The sequence below is a fragment of the Salvelinus sp. IW2-2015 genome, linkage group LG5 (genome assembly GCF_002910315.2).
Source record: "Salvelinus sp. IW2-2015 linkage group LG5, ASM291031v2, whole genome shotgun sequence".
NCBI classification, from domain to species: Eukaryota; Metazoa; Chordata; class Actinopteri; order Salmoniformes; family Salmonidae; genus Salvelinus; species Salvelinus sp. IW2-2015.
Window position 1 is genome coordinate 8,043,714 of NC_036844.1, and position 14,894 is coordinate 8,058,607.

At 42.6% G+C, this 14,894-nt stretch overlaps 1 protein-coding gene across 1 annotated transcript in view; it reads left to right on the top strand.

Moving 5' to 3' along the window:
* The window catches only part of LOC111964475 (fibrinogen C domain-containing protein 1-like), a 273,359-nt gene that overhangs the window by 52,739 nt on the left and 205,726 nt on the right, over positions 1-14,894 (top strand). Inside the window, exon 2 of the mRNA XM_070443759.1 lies at positions 11,896-11,985. Within this exon, the coding sequence (XP_070299860.1) occupies positions 11,896-11,985 (90 nt within the window). The remainder of the gene's footprint in view (positions 1-11,895; positions 11,986-14,894) is intronic.

Below are 14,894 nucleotides of genomic sequence, written 5' to 3' on the forward strand. Positions count from 1 at the left end.
CATGCAACTTTTTGGGTGACCTGACAAATAGAAAATGTATGTAGATCTGTCATTTTCAATGAAAGCACCCAAAGGACGTGACTCCGACCGCAAAACCTGACTCAATAGGGGAGGGTCCGGCTGGGCATCTATGATGGATGACACAGGGCGTCGGGGGCGGCTCCGGTGCAGGGCGAAGTACCCACTCCCTACGCTGATCCCTCCGTTTCTGTGGATCCGGACCGTGGATTGTCGCCGGAGACTCCGGACCGTGAATCGTCGCCGGAGGAACCGGACCATGGATCGTCGCCAGAGGCTCCGGACCGGGGAAAGTTGCCGGATTCTCCAGACCGGGGACCGTCGCCGGAGGTTCCGGACCGTGGACCGTCGCCGGAGGTTCCAGGACCGTGGACCGTCGCCGGAGGTTCCGGTGACACCGGGCTGATGACACGCACCTCAGGGCGAGTGCGGGGAAGAGGAACAGGACGGACCTGACTGGGGACACGCACTTGAGGGAGAGTGCGAGGAGCAGGAACAGGACACACCTGACAAGGAAAGCGCACTTGATGGAGAGTGCAAGGAGTTGGCACAGGACGCACTGGGTTGTGAAGGTATACTGGAGACCTGGTGTGTATAGCCGGCATCAGTTGTTCCGGAACTTTAACACACGTTTCAGGACGAGTACGGGGAGCTGACTCAGGTGGCACCAAACTGACAACACGTTCCTTTATTCCAAATCCGTGCGTCCTCCACCAACTCAACAACTCCCCCATTCCTCTCTCCTCCGAATTCTCCTTCTTCTCCCAGACTGACTCTGGTTCACTCCTCGGATCCGCCGACTGCTCCATGTGCCCCCCCCCCAAAAAAATTATTGGGGTTTCTGTGGCCTACCTCCCCGACTTCGTCGCTGTCCCTCCTTCGCTGCTTCCACCTGCCTCCATGGCAGTATCTTCTCTCCTGCTATAATGTCATCCCAAGTCCAAGATGTTCTCTCCCTAATCTCCTCTATCGACCAGGATGCCATTATCTCCCGGACACGCTGCTTGGTCCGTTGTTGGTGGGATCTTCTGTCACGGTCGCTGAAATGAGTAGACCAAGGCGCAGCGTGTGTAGAGTTCCACATAATTTTAATAAACCGAAACTCACTGAACAAAAACAACAAACAACCAACCAACCGACCGACCGACCGACCGAAACGTGACGCTACTGTTGTGCACTCAGGCAACTAAATATAGACAAGATCCCACTAATAACCATGGGGAAATTGCTACCTAAATATGATCCCCAATCAGACACAACGATAAACAGCTGCCTCTGATTGGGGACCATATCAGGCCACCATAGAAATACAAAACACCTAGATGACCCACCCAAGTCACTATCACGCCCCAAYCAACACAGAGAATAAACAACTTACTATGTCCAGGGCGTGACAACAGGTTACAATAACAAATTAGACATTGAATATTTCTTGGTCCAAATGAGTAATTATGCTGTGGATAATTTATTAAAGCAGCCAGAAACATCAAAGATGCAGTCGTCCTTCTGAACTGAGCTGCAGGRSAGGAAGGAAACTGCTTAGGGATGTCACCATGAGGCCATTGGTGATTTTAAAACAGCTACAGAGTTCAATAGCTGTGATGGGTGAAAACTGAGGGTGGATCAACAACATTGTAATGACTCCACAATAATGCACCAAGTGACAAATAATGAAAATATACTGAAGAAAAGTATTCCAAAACATGCAAAAAGAACATRGCAAGGGGATACACTTTTGRCCTAAATGCAAAGCCTTATGTTTGGGGCAAATCCAACACAACACATCWCTRAGTAACTGCCTCCATATTTTCAAGCATGGTGGTGGCTGCGTCATGGTATGGGTATGCTTGACATCAGCAAAGACTGGGGAGTTTTTCAGGAGGAAAAGAAATGGGATGCAGCTAAGCACTAGGCAAAATCCTAGAGGAAAACCTGCTTTACACCAGACACTGGGAGAGGAATTCACCTTTCAGCAGGACAATAACCAACAACAYAAAGCCTAATCTACACTGCTGTTTCTTACCAAGAACACGATGAATGTTCCTGAGTGGCCTAGTTACAGTTTTGACTTAAAYCTGCTTGAAAATCTATGACAACACTTGAAAATTGCTGTCAAGCCATGATCCCCAACACCTTGACMAAGCKTGAATAATTTTGAAAAGAATAATGGGMAAATATTGCACAATACAGGTGTGAAACTTACCAAAGAATCSCTGCCAAGGGTGTTTCTAACATGTATCGACTCAGGGGGAGAATAGATACAGTATCTACTCAACCTTAGGATMGGTTTCTTTATAGCACCATACAGGTTCCATTTAGAACCTCATGAGCATGGTTCTTWATTGAACCTTCAAAAAAGGGTTCTATATAGCACCAAAAAGGGTTCCACTATGGTTACACGCCAAAGAACCCCTATCTGGTACTAAATAGAACCCTTCTTTTGGGGCGTGCAACAGGTCTGCAATCAAGCAGTTTGGTTCAGGGACATGTGTGTGCGTGCGTGTKTAATGTTTGGAGTGGAGAGGGTGGGGKTTAAGGTCCTAAGCTCTGACATCCATATGAATGGAACAGCTTTTACTCTGTAATCCTCCCATTTCCAGCTCTACCCTGTGTCCTCTGTCTGTTCTTTCATGCTTTCATACACACTAAAAAGAAATGGTTCTATATAGWGCCAAATAAGCGTTCTTTGGCTTGTAGCGGAACCCTTTTTGGTGCCCTTCCCTAAGGTTCTATAAAAAAAAKAATCTCAATCTCAAMGGTTCTTTGTAGAACGACACTGTTTTTTAAATTAAATTCTGTTTTAATAGCCATATTATACTGTTMCATTTCCATAGATTCTATTATTTTGTTCAGTAGCGAGTTGAGTCAGGTATGCTAGCTCTGGAACAGCTGGAGGTCCCTAAAGAGAGAATTTGAAAAGTACTTACTTAGATAACTGCTCTCAATTGACACAAGACACCATTACAGATTATAATCACACACAGTGTAACATGTAATAGCATAACTCAACAGATTAGATCAACTGGAATGACACTCTCACTCAGAGTTGCACAAAAAGAGCTGGGCAGGAACACCCTTCCAAAAATATTCTCCGCCTACATTTGAATGATCACTGAAAGAGGAAAAAACACTTCTATGAACTGCAAAGAAATATTGGTGGTCTATTTACGTGTGTGTGTGGTGTGTGTGTGTGTGTGTGTGTGTGTGTGTGTGTGTGTGTGTGTGTGTGTGTGTGTGTGCGTGTGTGCGTGCGTGCGTGCGTGCGTGCGTGCGTGCGTGCGTGCGTGCGTGCGTGCGTGCGTGCGTGCGTGGTGCGTGCGTGCGCACTCCCTGCCTGTTTGTGTATTTGCATGCCTGCCTGCTTTTGTATGTCTGTGTGTGTGTGTGTATGCGTGTTGGTGTTGGTGTGCATGTGTGTGTGTTTAAAGGAGACAAGTATTCCCATTTTCCCATCTAGTTGTGTGTTCATGTATGTATGCTGGTCCTAAGTGATTCAGATTCTCTGCATGTTTCAGTATGCAGGTGGTCATGCGTGCAGTGTGAGAGTTGCCCCTGGTGYAGTCGGACGAATAAAAGCCTTGAATCTGCATCCCATTCCCCTCTATTTTGATGGAGGCACGGAAAACACAGTACAAACACAATAGAGGGTGATAGTGGTGCCTGGAACTCATTTAAAACCATTCTCACTGAGCTATTAATTTTACAGTGACCACAAAGTTACACAGAGGKGCCTTCAATTCCTTTAAACCTATTCACATTCAGCTCCTACTTTCACTGCAACAGCAAACARCACAAATAACTCACTTACCGCCACAGCCAGCCTGTCAACTTATTCACATTCAGATCGTGTGTAGGCCTATGTTTTTTATATCTCTATTTCTCCAGTGTGGGCTTAAGGAAAGTGTAGCTAGTGGGTTGTGTTTGTGTGTGTGTGTAGCTAGTGGGCTCACGCAGAGTTTGTTTACTACTAGAGGATGATGTCTCATGGACTATTGAGCTGATGCAAGATATCTAAGGAAAAGGCAGGCGGATTAAAAAAGCCATGTAAGAATTCAGAAAATTCGCCCCAAATACATGCCAACATAATGTAGAAACTCATAAAATCAATCTTAAATACACATCTAGAATATGCTTCAGAATGAAATGGAATAGTAATGTCGCGACCAACACTCCAAGRTCTAAACCATCCCGCTCAAATAAGAGGCAAAAACTAACCACACCTGTTTAGGTTTGAGATAAAGCTATCAGGTATGTTAGACCTGGGGTGTAAATTGTACACTGAACAACACTATAAACGCAACATGTAAAGTATTGGTCTCATGTTTCATGAGCTGACATAAAAGATCCCAGAAATGTTCCATTTGCACAAAAAGCATATTTCTTTCAAATGTTGWGCACAAATGTGTTKACCGCCCTGTTAGTGAGCATTTCTCCTTTTCCAAGATAATCCATCCACCTGAAAGGTKTGGCATAACAAGAAGCTGATTAAACAGCATGATCATTACACAGGTGCACCTTGTGCAGGGGACAATAAAAGTCCACTCTAARAGTGTGMAGTTTCATCACACAACACAATGACACAGATGTCWAAAGTTTTGAGGGAGCATGCAATAGCCAGATCATTTAATGTTAATTTCTCTACCATAAGCTGCCRCCAACGTTGTTTTACAGAWTTTGGCAGTATGTCAAACTGGCCTCACAACCACAGACCATGTGTAACCACGCCTGACGATAACCTCCACATTCGGCTTGCTCACCCAAGGGATTGTCTGAGACCAGCCCCCAGAGAGCTGATGAAACTGTGGGTTTGCACAACCGAAGAAATGCTGAACAAACTGCCAGAAACCATTTCAGTGAAGCTCATCTGCGTGCTTGTCGGACCAGGGTCTTGACCAGACTGCAGTTCAGCGTGGTAACCAACTTCAGTGGGCAAATGCTCACTTTCGATGGTCACTGGCAYGCTGGAGAAGTGTGCTCTTCACGGATGAATCCCAATTTCATTTGTACCGGGTAGATGGCAGCATGCATGGCGACGTGTGGGTGAGCAGTTTACTGATGTCAATGTTGTGAACAGATTGCCCCATGGTGGCGGTGGGGTTATGGTATGGGCAGACAAGCTACAGACAACAAACACAAATACATTTCTTCGATGGCAATTAGAAYGCATAGAGATACCGTGATGAGATCCTGAGGCCCATTGTCGTGCCATTCATCCGCCACCATCACCTCATGTTTAAGCATGATAATGCAGGGCCCCATGTCGCAAGGATCTGTACACATATCTCCAGTATGTGCTGTCTAAACAGCTAGGCTGTCTAAACAGTGACATGATCAGCCTGAAAGCCTGGCGGAATTGAATCTGAATTTGTGGAATTGTTGGGGATAATATTGCATTGGGAATTTAATTATTGGAATTTACTTAACATTGGAATTGAATGTAATTGAATCTGAATTCTCAGACTGACCTGGAATTTGTGTGGAATTAAATCAAATTTACAGGGAGAGAGAATTTAATTGGAATTGAATTTGTTGTGCAACAAAAGTKTTCCCTAATGTCTAAGGAAAACAAGTTTGGTTCTGGTCTTTGACTTCTGTCTTAGTCTCCGCTATGCTCTCCTTCTAGCTCTCTCTCTCCCTCCATGCCTCTCTCCCTCCCAGCTATTGAGCCCCGTCCCGGTAAATGATATACCCAGGACTGAATGTGTGCTAAGCCTCTTCCTTGAGATTGGATTAGCGAGCAGTAAGCTAAAAACTCACCTCACCTCTCCGTGCACACACAACACACACACACACCACACACACACACACACACACACACACACACACACACACACACACACACACACACACACACACACACACACACACACACACACACACACACACACACACACACAACACACCACACCACTCTCAAACAGCAGCTAAATGCTCATTCATCAGATTGAATCCTCTCTGCCAGGTCCAACCAATAAAAGCCCAAAATATGCTTTTAGGTGTAAATCCCTTCCTGTTTTGGAGCTAGATTAGGTCTAGGCAATCACAGAGCAAACAAAGTCACACCCTCACCCACATCACATTTTAATCCCACAGCCACAAACACAGCGGGGGGCATGGGCAGTGTACTGTATGTGTGCATGTGTGTGTGAGAATGAATAAGTGAATGAATTAATGAATTACATTTTATTTTTGTGTCAAATCGCCAGTTGGCAACCCATCCCTTGCGGAATTAATTGGCACATAAACAAACATTACAATGATTCACAGTGATAATTCTCCTGTGTTCTGCACAGTACACAATGCATAAAGAATGAAAAATAAGTCAATACATAATAGTAGATAATGTTACACGCAAAAAAATGTAGGTTCCTCAAGGGTTCTTTACAATTCACAAAATGGTTCTTTGCTCGTTTAGTGATTATTCAAATRTAGGGGAGGCAGCGTATATATTTTGTGGCGTTGGTTTATGCCCAGCTCTTTTTGTGCAACTGTGAGTGAGAGTGTCATTCTAGTTTGTCTACTGTGTTGTGTTATGCCACTTTCTATTATAAATGACTATGGCTATGAAGTTGTTTTGTCAATTGAATATATTTGACGAAATCAGTCAATGGTTCTCAATTCCTTTCTCAGGAACTCACAGCTGTTCCAGAGGTAGCTCCCTTCATTCAATTTCTCAATGAACACAATATTAACACCAATGGCGTTTTTACAATATAATACGTCTGACCAGAATTAAAAAAAAAACTGTATAAGTCTTCAAAATGATCTACAAAAAATATTTCAGATTGAGAAATGTTCTTTATAGAACCRTTCTCCATAAAGATTCTATAAAGAAACATAAAAAAGTTCTATATAGCTTGGTGCTATATAGAACCTTTTGGAATGGTTCTTTATAGAACCTTGGGAAAGGGTTATTGATAGCACCGTACAGGTTCTATTTAGAACCTTATGAGCATGGTTCTTTGTTGAACCTTCAAATAAGGGTTCTATATAGCACCATAAAGGGTTCTGTTATGGTCACAAGCCAAAGAACCCCTATCTGGTACTATTTAGAACCATTMATATTGTGTAACACAAAATACTCTGTARTGTCAAAGAGRAAAAACATTTGTAAAACACAATCATGAAAACACAAAAAAAATAAGAATATGTTTACGGTACAGCGTTATTCYGTGCTGTACAAAATGGTCAAAGGTACAAAGGTACCTTATGTGTACCTTTGTAGTGATTCATATGTTGATGATGTAACACATATTTGCTGGTCCGTGGTGTGTAATGAGGAGCAACCAGACGCTGCACTTGACACATTTATGAAATTGCTTATTCCAGTTACTAATTAGCATGCACCCATTAAGAAAATGACTGTAAAAACGGTTAAATCCCAGTGGATTAATGAGGAATTGAAAAATTGTATGGTTGAGAGGGATGAGCTAAAAGATATTGCAAATAAGTCTGGCAGCCCAACTGATTGGCAAACGTAGTGCAAATTAAGAAATCATGTGACTAAACTAAATAAAAATAAACTACACTATGAAACAAAGATAAATTATATAAAGAAGGATAGTAAAATGCTTTGGGGCACCTTAAATGGCTCATTTATCACAAAGCCCACTGATATTGTCAACTACTTTAATGACTTTTTCATTGGCAAGATAATCAAACRTAGGGATGACATGCCAGCAACAAACGCTGACACTACACAGTCARGTATATCGTACAAAATTATGAAAGACAAGAATTGTACTTTTGRATTCCGTAAAGTCAGTGTGGAAGAGGTGAACAAATGATTGTTGTCTATCAACAATGTCAAGCTACCAGGTACTGACAATCTGGATGGAAAATTACTGAGKGTAATAGCAGACAATATTGCTACTCCTATTTGTCATATCTTCAATTTAAGCCTACTAGAAAGTGTGTKCCCTCAGGCCTGGAKGGAAGCTAAAGTCATTCCGCTACCCAAGAATAGTAAATCCCCCTTTACTGGCTCAAATAGCCGACCAATCAGCCTGTTACCAACYCTTAGTAAACTTCTGGAAAAAAACWGACTTTCAGCACRCTTATAGGGAAGGACACTCAACAAGCACAGCACTTACACAAATGACTGGTGATTGGCTGAGAGAAATTTATGATAACATGATTGTGGGGGCTGTCTTGTTAGACTTCAGTGCAGACTTTTGACATTATCGATCATAGTCTGCTGCTGGAAAAACGCATGTGTTATGGCTTTACACCCCCTGCTATAATGTGGATAAAGAGTTACCTGTCTAACAGAACACAGAGGTTAATGGAAGCCTCTGAAACATAATCCAGGTAGAATCAGGAATTCCCCAGGGTAGCTGTTTAGGCCTCTTGCTTTTTTAAATTTTTGCTAATGATATGCCATTGACTTTGAGTAAAGCCAGAGTGTCTACGGATGCGGATGTCTCAACGCTATGAACGTCACCTACTACAGCGACTGAAATGACTGCAACACTTAACAAAGCGTTGCAGTTAGTTTCGGAGTGGGTGGCAAGGAATAAGTTAGCCCTAAATATTTCAAAAACTAAAAGCATTGTATTTGGGACAAAACATTCACTAAACCATAAACCTCAACTAAATCTTGTAATAAATAATGTGGAAATTGAGCTAGTTGAGATGACTAAACTGCTTGGAGTAACCCTAGATTGTAAACTGTTATGGTCAAAACATATTGATACAACAGTAGCTAAGATGGGGAGAAGTCTGTCCATAATAAAGTGCTGCTCTGCCTTCTTAATAACAACACTATCAACAAGGCAGTTCCTACAAGCCCTAGTTTTGTCGCACCTTGACTACTGTTCAGTCGTGTGGTCAGGTGCCACAAAAAAGGACTTAAGAAAATTGCAATTGGCTCAGAACAGGGCAACACAGCTGKCCTTTGGATGTACACAGAGAGCTAATAAGTGATATGCATGTCAATCTCTCCTGGCTCAAAATGGAGGAGAGATTGACTTCATCACTACTTGTATTTATGAGATGTCATATTGAATGTACGAGTATCTTTCTAAACTACTGGCAACACAGCTCGGACACCCATGCATACCCTACAAGAGATGCCACAAGAGGTCTCTTCACAGTCCCCAAGTCCAGAACAGACTATGGGAGGCGCACAGTACTACATAGAGCCATGACTACATGGAACTCTATCCACATCAAGTAACTATGCAAGCAGTAAAATTAGATTAAAAAAACAGAAAATAACACCTTATGGAAGACGGGGACTGTGAAGCAAACACAAACATAAGCACAGACATATGCACACACACACAACATATGCACACCACACACACAACACACACACCACACACCACCACACACACACACACACACACACACACACACACACACACACACACACACACACACACACACACACACACACACACACACACACACCACACACACACACACACACACACACACGATACATACGCCACATACCAACATACACATGGATTTAGTACTGTAGATATGTGTAGTGCGTGGAGTAGGGGCCTGAGAGCACTCAGTGTGTTGTGAATTCTGTGAATGTATTGCAAAGCAGCAGCAAATGGAGTTACATAATAAATACAAATACACATAAGAACTCACATGGTACTGGTCGGAACCATTTAGGGTACAKGTGCGGATAATCTAGTATAATGGTACATTGTTCTGTAGTTCCCATKGCATCCTAGTAGCAGCCTAAGCAGAGAGTAGCAGCCTAGTTTAATGCTCATTCACAGTTTTATGACAGGTATGATTTATAGCGGGAAACATGCGTATGTATGGCATGCGCCAATCTCAATGTTTTTGTGTCTGCTCAGTCTTTTAAGAATATATTTAGTGTAACATTTCCACAACATTTATAAATGAGGCCCCTGAAGCTTGAGAGGAATGTAAGATGCAATAGAGGAATGCAGTGCTGAGGCAGAGGGCTCGTAGTGAGGACGACTAGCTACTACTCTGCACTGTGTGTGGTGAGCTTTCTGGGCATCAGCCAAGTGGGTGCCATACATTGTGAAGGAGGAAAATTCCAATAGCTACACRACTGAGGCTGGCTCCCAGAGTAGCATTCTACATGATCGTCAAAGGACATGATCGTGGACTACAGGAAAAGGAGGGCCGAACACRCCCCCATTCACATCGACAGGGCTGTCGTGGAGCGGGTCGAGAGTTTCAAGTTCCTTGGTGTCCACATCACCAACAAACTATTATGGTCCAAACACTCCAATTAAAGTTGTGAAGGGGGCACAACAATGCATTTTCCCCCTCAGGAGACTGAAAAGATTTGGCATCTGACCATAAGACTCCTCAAGTTGTTGGAAATATTTACTTTAAAAAAGTAGAAATATGTATTCTTGCCAATCTCTATTATGTTTAGAGACCTGGTGGCGCAGCAGGATAGTCAAGTAACTATGAGGTTGTGAGTTCAAATCCCAAGCGAGGTTGAGTTCCAAGTAATCAGCATACACTCCGCTAACATCTGAATTTTGCTGTAAAATTACGGTAACTAGTTTAAGATTTACCGTATTTTCACAGCAACTAGACAAAAACCATGACACATTGTTCTAAAAACGTCCCAGGATCAAACCGGGAACTCACACACACACACACATACACGGTGGCAGGTAGCCTAGCAGTTAAGAGCATTTGGATCCCAGAGCGACTAGTTGAAATATCTGCAGTCTTGAGCAAGGCACTTAACCCTATTTGCTCTGGATAAAATCGTCTGCTAAATGACGCAAATGTAAAATGTACCTAGACAAAACCTGCAGGGGACCACGACTATTTAAATTGAATTAATGTAAATGATGACTTTCAAAGTAAAATATTCTAAATTACACTTGACTCGTAGGTTTTCACATGCTCAAATGTTGTCACGTGTAGTTTCATGTCATCACATGTTGAAATTTTGCATCCCGATGTTGTCATATGTATTTCACATGAATTTTACATGAGATCATGCTCTCACATTTGCTCACGTTGCTATATGTAGTTTTATGTTAACACATGTTACTTCACATGTCGTCACATTATCACATTAACCTCACGTTAAATCACACAAGATCACGTGTTCACATGTGTTCACGTGAAATTCATGTGGTTTTTCCKTAAGGGATCCGCTGTCTGTACCAGCATGGTGTTAGTTTGGTGGACTGAGCTTTGTCCTGAGAGTGTGTGTGTTCTATGGTTCTAGGCGAATTGGTCAGGTCAATGGTGTGTGTAGAAGGTCAGGGACAGCATGTACTCTCCTAAAGCAGTTACAACGCCATCAGCTAGGACATAGCCCTAGCATAATTACATTAAACTTTCTGCAGCACACGAATTGCGCATCACATGCACGCACACACACACGCACGCACACATGCACATACACTCACAACACCGGACACGCAACACACGAATACACACACACACACACACCACACACACACACACACACACACACACACACACACACACACACACACACACAGTAACCTTTTGCAGAGAAGTTAAAGACACACTCAGCAGTGACTTAGAAGGGACATGAAATCTTAGTTGGGACAGACAAAGTTATTCCTGGTATCCTCCCTCAGTTCTCCTCCTGTTATGTACTAACTGTCTCTTTTCTGTTGTTCTGTGTGTGTCTGTCTGTGTACTGTCATGGGTTTATTCTTTATATGTGTGTTGTTACTTTTTGCATTTAACAATAGCATGATTTTGGTGCTTCATTTTCAATAATTGAGCATTTGTGGAGGTTATAGACCTTGCATTTGCGTTCCAATCGTTGGCCATTGTTTTTTGTGTTAGAGCTAAAAGCGTACCGTAATATCGGCACATCGAAACAACTCCGACAAACACAACAACAACGGTTTGTTTGTTTGTTCCATGCAGACATTCTGTGAGTGTGTACCCAGCTCCTCCCAGATCAAACACCGCTGGTCGGACTCAGACACAGTCAGAGAGACCCCCTCACCCACCAAGGTAAGAGCGCAYACACACCTTACCTCTCTCASACACACACACCTATAACGCAAACACACGTGCAGGCTACTAGACCCACCCGATTACTCTCTTACACCTCAAACTTCTAATATTGTAACCCAACCTGTCCACCGTTAAAATTCTACACACTGTATCACCCCACTGTGAACCTGACACAAAACTATGTGTTATAGTTCATTTTTAACATGCAAGCAAATCCTAAAATAATGATGCATTATCTTATATTCAGTATTGCAGTTATATCTATTCTTTCATGTGGTGAAATGTGTTTTTGGAAAGATGAAAGTCCTCTAATGTAACTCGTGACTTGTCGTGTGACAAGTAGCCTAGTRGTTAGAAAGGCGAGCAAGCATGAATGTTGACAGTTTGAATCCGGAGTCTGACTGGAAAGATCAGGCGGGAAGTGAGCTGGCAACTTGGAGGGTTGCTGGTATCAAATCCTAGATGCCATCGCCTGCCGTTGTGAACTTCAGAAGGCACTTAACCCCCCAAAATAGCTGCTCCACTGGTGCTCAATGTATGTGTGTCTTTCAGAGAAGCCAATGCTGACTTGGGTCTAATGTAAATCAGTAAATCAAATCACATTTTATTGGTCACATACACATGGTTGGCACATGTTAATGCGAGTGTAGCGAAATGCTTGTGCTTCTAGTTCCGACAAGTAATATCTAACAAGTAATCTAACACATTCACAACAACTACCTTATACACACAAATGTAAGGGAGGAATAAGAATATGTACATATAAATATATGGATGAGCGATGGCCGTGCGGCATAGGCAAGATGCAGTAGATGGTATAGAGCAGTATATACATATGAGATGAGTGATGTACGATTGTTAAACAATATTAAAGTGGCGTTATTTAAAGTGACCAATGATAGGCATAGGCAATATGCAGTAGATGGTATAGAGCAGTATATACATACGTAAACATTATTAAAGTGGCGTTATTTTAGGTGACTAGTGAAGGTGACTTGAAGTCGAAGTTTACATACACTTAGTTAGGTCATTAAAACTTGTTTTTTCAACCACTCCACAAATTTCTTGTTAACAAACTATAGTGTTGGCAAGTCGGTTAGGACATCTACTTTGTGCATGACCAACAGTCATTTTTCCAACAATTGTTTACAGACAGATTATTTCACTTATAATTCACTGTATCACAATTACAGTGAGTCGAAGTTTACATACACTAAGTTGACTGTGCCTTTAAAGAGCTTGGAAATTTCCAGAAAATTATTTCATGGCTTTAGAAGCTTCTGATAGGCTAATTGACATAATTTGAGTCAATTGGAGGTGTACCTGTGGATGTATTTCAAGTCCTACCTTCAAACTCAGTGCCTCTTTGCTTGACATCATGGGAAATCAAAAGAAATCAGCCAAGACCTCAGAAAAAAAATTGTAGACCTTCACAAGTCTGGCTCATTCTTGGGAGCAATTTCCAAATGCCTGAAGGTACCACGTTCACCTGTACAAACATAGTACGCAAGTATAAACACCATGGGACACGCAGCCGTCATACCGCTCAGGAAGGAGATACGTTCTGTCTCCTAGATATCACGTACTTTGGTGCGAAAAGTGCAAATCAATCCCAGAACAACAGCAAAGGACCTTGTGAAGATGCTGGAGGAAACAGGTACAAAAGTCTCTATATCCACAGTAAAACAGCAGTCCTATATCAACATAACCTGAAAGGCCTCTCAGCAAGGAAGAAGCCACTGCTCCAAAACCGCCATGAAAAAGCCAGACTACGGTTTGCAACTGCACATGGGAACAAAGATTGTACTTTTGGAGAAATGCATTTCACAAAATAGATGGCATCATGAGGAAAGGAAATTGTGTGGATATATTGAAGCAACATCTCAAGACATCAGTCAGGAAGTTAAAGCTTGGTCGCAAATGGGTCTTCCAAATGGACAATGACCCCAAGCATACTTCCAAAGCTGTGGCAAAATAGCTTAAGGACAACAAAGTCAAGGTATTGGAGTGGCCATCACAAAGCCCTGACGTCAATCCTATAGAACATTTGTGGGCAGACCTGAAATATTGTGTGTGAGCAAGGAGGCCTACAAACCTGACCCAGATACACCAGCTCTGTCAGGAGGATGGGCAAAAATTCACCCAACTTATTGAGGGAAGCTTGTGGAAGGCTACCCGTAATGTTTGACCCAAGTTAAACAATTTAAAGGCAATGCTACCAAATACTAATTGAGTGTATGTCAATTTAAATCCAATCAAATGTATTTATATAGCCCTTCTTCCATCAGCTGATATTTCAAAGTGCTGAACAGAAACCCAGCCTAAAACCCCAAATAGCAAGCAATGCAGGTGTAGAAAGCACGGTGGCTATGAAAAACTCCCTAGAAAGGCCAAAACCTAGGAAGAAACATAGAGAGGATCCAGGATATGAGGGGTGGCCAGTCCTCTTCTTCCTGTGCCGGTGGAAATTATAACAGAACATGGCAAGATGTTCAAATGTTCATAAATGATATAATAATCACAGTAGTTTGTCGAGGGTTTAACAAGTCAGCACCTCAAGAGTAAATGTCAGTTGGCTTTTCATAGCCGATCATTGAGATATCTCTACCGCTCCTGCTGTCTCTAGAGAGTTGAAACAGCAGGTCTGGGACAGGTAGCATGTCGGTGAACCGGTCAGGGTTCCATAGCCGCAGGCAGAACGTTGTAACTGGAGCAGCAGCACGACCAGGTGGACTGGGACAGCAAGGAGTCATCATGCCAGGTAGTCCTGAGGCATGGTCCTAGGGCTCAGGTCCTCTGAGAGAGAGAAAGAAAGAAAGAAAGGAGAGAAAGAGAGAATTAGAGAGAGCATACTTAAATTCACACAGGACACCGGATAAGACAGGAGAAATACTCCAGATATAAAA